This window comes from Dromaius novaehollandiae, unplaced genomic scaffold (genome assembly GCF_036370855.1).
Source record: "Dromaius novaehollandiae isolate bDroNov1 unplaced genomic scaffold, bDroNov1.hap1 HAP1_SCAFFOLD_37, whole genome shotgun sequence".
In the NCBI taxonomy this organism is placed as follows: Eukaryota; Metazoa; Chordata; class Aves; order Casuariiformes; family Dromaiidae; genus Dromaius; species Dromaius novaehollandiae.
The window spans coordinates 1,247,604-1,256,193 of record NW_026991398.1 but is presented as its reverse complement, the minus strand read 5'-3'; the positions used below and the strand labels follow the sequence as shown (position 1 = coordinate 1,256,193).

Here is an 8,590-nt window from a genome sequence, read left to right as displayed (position 1 = left end):
GGAGATCCCCTGTGCTCTCCATCCAGGTGGCTCCATATTCCCTTCCAGAAGGATGGGCATCTCTCACCAGCCCTCTAATGCGTGGGACAGTCCCTGGCAGAGACCTCTTGACCACTCACCCTCTCCAGGGGCACTGGGCACCCACAAGTGACAGCTGAATCCAGCCCTTATTCCCTCAAACATCACTCTATGAGTGCTTCCCCCCTTTGCCAATGGAAAGCCCAAGCACAGCAACAGGGCCTTTTGGGGTGCAATTCCCTGGGCACATTCATGGCTCCAACTTGGGAAGAAGAGCCCATTATTCAGGCACAGGACTAAGGAGATCCCCTTTTATTGCAGGGATACTACTTGGGAGGCCAGCTCTGACACCATGATTTACAGATTTACAGAAGGCCTCTGGGTCAGACGCACAGGTTTTCTGCTCCTGGAGAAGTGGGATGAATTCAAACATTTGTGTACAAACATGGCTATCACAGGCAGAACTCCCAAGGCACAAGAGCTGTCTGAGGTAAACTGGGAATTGCTTGTGAGGAGAGATGGGCAACTTATTGCTGCTGAACTGGTAACAGTTGAATCAGTTTCCTCAGTGCATCCTTGAGCTCCTTGTTCCTCATGCTGTAGAGGAGGGGGTTCACTGCTGGAGGCACCACCGAGTACAGAACAGACACCACCAGATCCAGAGATGGGGAGGAGAGGGAGGGGGGCTTCAGGTAGGCAAATGTGCCAGTGCTGAGAAACAGGGAGACCACGGCCAGGTGCGGGAGGCACATGGAAAAGGCTTTGTGCCGGCCCTGCTCAGAGGGGATCCTCAGCACAACTGTGAAGATCTGCACGTAGGACACCACAATGAAAACAAAACACCCCAAAGCTAAACAAATACCAACCACAATAAGTCCCACTTCCCTGAGGTAGGCATCTGTGCAGGAGAGCTTGAGGATCTGGGGGATTTCACAGAAGAACTGGTCCACTGTGTTGCCTTGGCAGAGTGGTATCGAAAATGTATTAGCAGTGTGCAGGGCAGCATTGAGAAACCCACTGGCCCAGGCAGCTGCTGCCATTTTGACACAAGCTCTGCTGCCCATGAGGGTCCCATAGTGCAGGGGTCTGCAGATGGCAACAAAGCGGTCGTAGGCCATGACTGTGAGAAGACAATATTCAGCTGAAATGAAAACAACAAACAAAAATATCTGGGCAGCACATCCTGAGTAGGAAATGGCCCTGGTGTCCCACAGGGAATTGGCCATGGATTTGGGGACAGTGGTGGAGATGGAGCCAAGGTCGAGGAGGGAGAGGTTGAGGAGGAAGAAGTACATGGGGGTGTGGAGGTGGTGGTCGCAGGCTACGGCTGTGATGATGAGGCCGTTGCCCAGCAGGGCAGCCAGGTAGAAGCCCAGGAAGAGTGAGACGTGCAAGAGCTGCAGCTCCTGTGTGTCCACAAATGCCAGGAGCAGGAACTCGTTGAGGGAGCTGCTGTTGAACATTGGCTCTTGGTTTGGAGCACTGTCCAACGAGGAAAAGGCATTGACAAGTTAGAGCAGGCTTCTCTGAGCAAAACCCATTCCACTTCTCATCGTACCACCCACACAGCGTCTCCCCCCATCCCTTCATTCAGCTCCCTTTCCTGACCTCTCGTTTGTGCTCGCTGAGTGTGCCGTGTGGAGCAGGGACCTCTGTGCATGGGCTCCAGGGGAGTCAGTCCTGCTCTGCTGCGGTGTGTGATTGGAGGTGTCAAACTTCCCCGTGTATTCGATAGGGACACCTGGGGAGGGGCACCACGAACTGAGTGAAGGGGATTTGTCCAGTGACCCAGTTGCAATATTCTCTGTTTACTATTGTGAGATGAATGTAGCACTCATGGCAGCTATGTCTGAAAGAGAAGACCCTTGTGAGGGATTCCTCTCCCCCAGCCTTGCCCTCTTGAACAGAGGTGTCTGTATCTGAATCAGCCACACCAGCTCCTGCTCTGGCAAAAGAGAGAAACGGTGCAGGGAAGGTAGGGGCTGACCTGACCCTTCCTAGACATCTCTGTCCCAGTGAGATGAACGCTGCCCTCACATTGTTTAGCATGTCACTGCTTCTTCAGGCAGTGTAGTGGGAGTGGGAAGTTACTGCCTTCACTGCAGCTGAATCCCCCTCCTTAACCCCAGAGAGAGGTGAGGAAACAAGAAGCAATACCGTGACCCTCCCACCAAAGGGAAAGAAAGGAGGGAGAGACACAGAGGCACTCAGAAAAGCCTTCACCTCACCCAGCTGTGCACACTGCATCCCAGAGAGCAACACTACAGGACAGTCACTCTCAGCACCTTTGCTGTGCAGCGAGAAATGGGCATGTTGCAGGAGAGATGCTCCTGCCCTCTGCTGCAGCTCGGGCTGCTGAGGAGGGGGCTCAAGCCCTGGACCCCATGGCCTTGAGGGCAGTGGCTTTGCTGGGTGGGAGAGAAGACATGGGGAGGTTTGTTTAGAGGAAGATTTCTGCATTGAAGGGGATGACAGGGACTTCTCCAAATTCCTTCTCTCACAGCATTTCTGTTTCTAGTTTCTTCTCATTCACTGACTGTATCTCCACTGCCTGGAGCTTTTCCTCCTGGGACCTGTTTCTATATCCCATGTCTTTTCCCTGTCAGTGCTCACAGATCTCATCGAGAGTGGGGAAAGAGCTTTCTGAGGTTCCTCACAGACCTCTTGATCTCTCATGGTTAAGGTCTAGGAGTGTCAGTCTCTTGTCCAAATTGGACAGCTTCTTTTCCACCCCCCACCTGCAAACAATAGGAAACCAAAAGCACAGACTCAGGAAAGCTCTTTACCTTTAAGGTATCCCCTGCCTTGACATTCTTCTTGAAAAGTCCCCTTCAGAAAATGTCCTGGGGGTGAGCTGAAGCTGAGTACAGCCCTGGTCCACGCAGCACCCTCTCAATGGCAGAATGGACCTGCCCTGATGTAGGTCACTCCTTCCACCCAGAGCTTCTCCCCACATTGCCACGGGGAGCTCCCCAGGCAGGCTGAGTGCTGACCCTCACAGGAGGCAGAGTCACTGCCCCGGGCACACAGCACCCTGGGGTGCAGGGACAGTGCTCTGAATCACAGCCCTGGGCAGACCTGGGTGCACTCCTTGGCTTCACACCCCTGCACTGTCCCTGGGAGAAGGTAGCAGGATGCCCTGTGCCTGTGATGGTGTGGCTGGGAAGCTCTGCTCTAAAGCACCACCTGCTCCAAACAGGAGAAGCTGGCAGAGCCACCCTGACAGACCCTATCAGCTGTGGAAGATGCCAGCTTCAGAAGACCCCTCCAGGAAGCACAGCAGCATTGCCCGCAGCCAGAGACTTACTGTGTTATAGGTTGTGGAGATTTCTCCCTGCAGTGCGCTCTCAGCTGTCCTCCCATTCCCAACTACCTTTAAATGCTGGGTTGCTCATCTCATCCTGGTGCCTGCAGGCAGTGCCCTGAGTCTTGCTGCTCCTTTAAGAGGAGCTGCTCCTGGACAGAGCTGTCTCTCTGCAGCACCTGCCAGGTTGCCATGGGCTCCTGCAGTCCCAGAGGCCAGGCCCAGCTCAGGAGCAGAGGCCCAGCTGAAGACGTGACTTTCTCTGTGCCCTGTGCATCCTCGAGATGTTCCTGGGGCTCCAGGGCTGATGGTTCCTGAAAGGCAGCAGGGTCACCCGAGGGAAATGTCTATTGAAGTAAACTAAAATAATCACTGATGGTCCCTCTGTAAACAGCGGATAGAGATTGATTTCAGCATTGCAGTTTGTCTCATCAGAGGATGGTTACCTGAGAGAGGTGGAAATGTCCCACTTGTGGAAGCCCCTGCTCCCATCTCATAAGTACACAGGACAGCTAGAGAGGGGCAAGAAGGGAGTTCATTTACTCATTCTTCAGGAAATGATATAGAGGAGTATTGAATGCTAGGCATTTAATACTGGTTTAGAAGTTCCTGGGATGGAGTAGGATTCAGTTCCCTCCCATGCGCTCCACAAACTCACAGAAGGTGGGCTTCCCCTCCCCAAGTTCTGGGATGCACTGAACGGCTGGCTGCTCCTTGTCTAAGCTTCTGTTGTAATCAGTGGAGCGGGAGTTGTTCACACACAAGCAGCTTCTGACATTTGAAGTGTCAGAGGTTGTCGAAGACATGTGCCAGTGTCTGCTTGCTCTGATGTAACAACTATGAGACCCACATCTTTCTGGAGCATCATCTGCCAGATGAAATGATGCAGATTCTGATGTTGCAAACAACTAATGTAATTCAGTGCAGACACTTGGTTTAATGCAATGATGTCAGATGCATGGGGTGTCCAGCACAACCACCATGTTTCTAGCAGATTCAGCATAGGACCCACAGGAAAATCATGTCCTTTTGGAGTGGTTACTGGGCAAAGACCCCAGGGCATCTTGGATTTCCTACCTATTCCCAAACAATGGATTCTCACCACTGCCTTCAGGCAAAGTCTATTGCGTCTACACCCAAGCATGCTGCAAAGATGGAAGGCACATCACACCAAGGTCTCCACACATATGTCTGCACTCTCAAACTCCACTAGTTCTCTCCCTAAAGCTTTTCTCACCTCCAAGGATATGAACAGGGACCATAATAATGATGCAGCTACAGTGTGGGGGCTGGATTGCAGGCTCTACAGGCCCAGAGACTTTCTCAGGGGCACCGTGTCCTTCCTGGAGATACGGCCACCTTCATCACAGGCCCCAAGGTGCTGCAGAGTCAGCTCAGGCACCAAATACCTCTGCTGACATGGCTGCATGGCCCAGCTCTATTATTCTCTGGCCCTGGGTACTGCAGGGTTTGCTCTCTTGTGGGCACCTCACATTATCATTACATCACCATCTGCTATTTACACCAGCACGTCTCTGTGCTAAAGCTGGGCCTTTGCATGCCTGGTGTCCTTGGCTCCTGGGAACAGGTTTCACCATGACAAGTGTGCACTCAGTCCTGGTGTCACAGCTGAGGTTCTGCAGCCCGGATATATACAAATGCACAAAGCCTGGGTCCCAAACAAGAGGAAGTAGAGATGCACAAGCTGTCGCAGAACTACAAAATCTTTATGCAACCTCAGGAAGTCTGCGGATCACAGACCGTGGTTTTTATGGGGGAACTTTAGTATTCCTGACATTCACTGGGAGGGCACTACTGCGGGGTGCAAAGAGTCCAAGAGGATTCTGGAGGGTGTGGAGGACAACTTCAGCATTTCAGTTTTCTTTGTGTTATTGCCCTTTTTTGTTTCGTTCTTTTTTGATATGCTGGTCTTTTGGGGAGATATATATTTTTTTGAAAGCAAAAGTGATGTTTCAGAGCTGGGGTGGGATGCAGTCTTAGGGTCATGGACATGTGGTGCCATTGCAGGTGCCCTGCTACCCTCTGCCGAGCCTCCCTCTGCAGCTCCCAGTGGCTCCAGTCTCCTGCAGGTCCCTGTGCGAGCTGCCAGGCCCAGGCAGGTGCCTCAGAGACACTGGGGCCTCTCCAGGTGCCACTGGGTGCTTGTGGTTGGACACCTGAGCTCTGCCTGGAAAGGTGAAGAACTGTTTTCAACCTTAAGAAAGATATACGTCCACTGTCATCAGCTCAAATGATCGGCTAATATTAATATGAAAGTTTTCCTATGATGAAATAGTGGAAGAAGAGGGAAGCAGAAGTGGGAGAAAAAATACTGATCTGCCCTTGACCTTGTGTTTCCACTGCTCTGTCTATTAGGCTGTGGATGTAACCTCAGTGATCTCTCACATATTTCCACATGTCCTGATGAAATTGGTCATTTCTAAAGTCATCTTTGCATCAGACTCTCTGGACTTATGCACTTTCCATAGTTTTCACAGTTTTCCTCCTCCCCTTGCTCTTTATCATTCAGATACCTCTCAATTCTCCAGTTGCTGCTCTGAGCCTCTGGGAGTCTGAAGCTTGCCTCGTCTTTCAGCAGTCTCATTGTCTCTTTAGCCACCTCCTTTGTTCTGCTTCTTGTCTGCTCTTTCCTATCTATCTGTCAAAAACATTTCAAGGAAGGTTATGTCTTGTGGGTACTGGAGGCAACTTGGACTTAACATACACTTGAGGACAGTCTCTTTTATTAAACTGTTTCAAATTTGATTTTTTTTTTTTTTTTTTTTTTTTTGCTATTAAGAAAAACACCTCTGTGCCTGTTTGTAGCTAGTTCTCTAAGGAAAGCAGGTGGGAATTGGTGCACATGAGCTGTAACATTCAGCTACAGACTTCAGAGGAAAAAGCTTAGATTTTAACCAGAGCACTCTAAGTCCCCAGTGGCTGATGAGGGAAGTGGCAGGGCTGGGGAGCTGGGGAGGAAGGTTGTCCATACATGTCTCCTGACAAAAATCCTGCTTGTCCTACCTGCCCCGACTTGATTAGGAGACCCAGTGGGTCAGTATGAATTGGAGAATGTGGGAATCACTTCTTCTGGAAACTGAACAATAAAGAAAGTTTCAGAAGCAGACATCTTTTGTTTTCAGGTGCTCATTGAAATCTGACTAATTTCAATACACACCTGAAAACTTTCTAATTAGCCACATAAGACTTGAAGAACTTGAAGAAAATTATGGAAAATATGGCTTCTTAGGGGTTTTGGCATTTTAATGGCCCCTCAGCTGTATTTGGTGCTGAGCCCATGAAACACAGATGCTGAGAAGAGACTGAAGAAACCTCTGAAGAAGTTAAAGTCAGAAGCAAATCCAAAGTTTCTTGGAGTGTTAACAGGTCCCACTGAGGGCCATTACCAACAAAGTCTCCCCAGGGGCTGATTAGAGCAGAAAGGTGGAGGCCCTGATTGCAGGTAGGCAAAGGCAATGTGCAGGTGGCTGTGATGCCAAGTCAACCTGGATGTGTGTTATCAAGCAGAGCAGCCAGGCACTGACAGCCAGACCCTGTGGTAGGGTGATTCTTTCCATCATGCATTGCTCAGGGCTCTTCCTGGGGACAGTGTGCGGGTGGGGGTGTGCAGTACCAAGTACAGGACCGTGATACAGCACCTCCTGGGCTCCCTGGGGACAAGGAGGCAGCAAGGCCACAGTGCTTTAAGGAATGGCATCCTCTTGTGGGCCTCAGTGGCAGAGACACCAGCCATAGCCAAGAGGACAAAGACCTGGCTGTGTTGGGAGCTTTCAGCCTTGGTAGTGCCCCTGGCCATCTCCACTGCAGGTTGTCCTATGCTTTCCCACACCTGTGCCTGTTTCCCTACTCTACTACCTCCACTTCAGCAGGATAAAGAAGCTGAGGTCCCTCAACCCCTCCTCATGCACAGGTTTATTCCCACCAAGGCACAGGACTTCACACTTCTCTTGTAAATCTTCATAAGCTATTGTCCGAATCACCCGAGTTCCTCAAGATGTTTCTGGACTGTAGCTCCTCCTGTGTCAAAACAAAAAGAGAACCAAAAAACCCCCCAAAAACAGAAAAAAAAATCAATACAGAAAAAGAAACCAAAACAGCACCAAAGACTTAAGGCTAGGCAAGAGTGGACTGATTGTAGGGTAAGGGATCAGGATGCTAACAGAGACAAAACTGGAAGAAAGAAAAAAACCCAAGGAAATGAAAAGTGAAGTAAAGGACTGATCAGGGCTGTCTTGGGGATTCCTGCTGAGAAGCCCTGCATTTGAATAATTCAGCCTGGAGGAGCACAAGAAAGCTGGCCTACTTGCACTGTCACAGGGAACCTGCGTCCTTTCCCTGACATCAAGAGAAGATCAAGAGTGGGAAGAATCATGGACTCCTTCAGGGTGGAAGGGACCTCAGGAGGTCTCTAGCCCAGTCTCCCTGTTCACAGCAGGGTCAGCTCTGGGGTCAGACTAGGTTGCTCTGGCCTTCATCCAGTCTGGTCTTGGAAACCTCCAAGGCAGGAGACTGCACAGCCTCTCTGGGCAAACACTCCCAATACTTGCCCATCCTCATAGTGGAAAAGCTTTTCCTTATCTCCTGCATGAATGTCTCTTCTTTCAGCCAATGTCCATTGTCTCTTGTCCTCCCACCATGCACCCTGGTGAAGAGCCTGGCTCCATCTTCTGGATGACCTCCTTGTAGCCGTTGGAAGGCTGTTATGAAATCCCTCCAAAGCCATCTCTTCTGCAAGTTGAACAAGTCCCATTTCCTCACAGAGCAAGTGCTTCAGCTCCCAACTACTCCAACTACTCAGCCAAATTTGCTCCCAGTTATCAGCCTTTTTCTTTTCCTGGGAACCCAAACTTGGATGCAGTTTTCTAGATGTGGTCTAATGAATACTGACTACAAGGTGATCATCATATCCCTCGACCTCCTGACTGTGCTCCTGGTCAGACAGCCCACGATGCTTCTGGCCCTCTTTGCTGCCAGGCAACGCTGATGGCTCATATTTTGCTTCCTGTCCACCAGCACCCTCAGGTCCTTTTCCATAGACCTACTCCCCAGGCACTCAGGCCCCAGCCTGTAACACTGAAGAGTGTTGGTTTATCCCAGCTGCAAGACCTGACATTTTTCCTTGTTGAATTTCATGAGGTTCCTGACAGCCCATTCCTCCTGCCTGTCTTGGTCCCTCTGAATGGCAGCCCTCAAGCATATGACTGGTCCCTCCTGCCTCCAGTTTGGCATCATCTGCAAGCATGATGA

General features: G+C 50.6%; 1 protein-coding gene across 1 annotated transcript; it reads right to left on the bottom strand.

The window, feature by feature from the left end:
- Nucleotides 1–581: 581 nt before the first annotated feature.
- Nucleotides 582–1,481, bottom strand: LOC135326186 (olfactory receptor 14A16-like; the record flags this gene model as incomplete). The annotated part of the gene is made up of 1 exon (XM_064504038.1): nt 582–1,481. A coding segment is annotated over exon 1 (900 nt), but the record flags the coding sequence as incomplete, so codon positions are not given.
- Nucleotides 1,482–8,590: the final 7,109 nt, after the last annotated feature.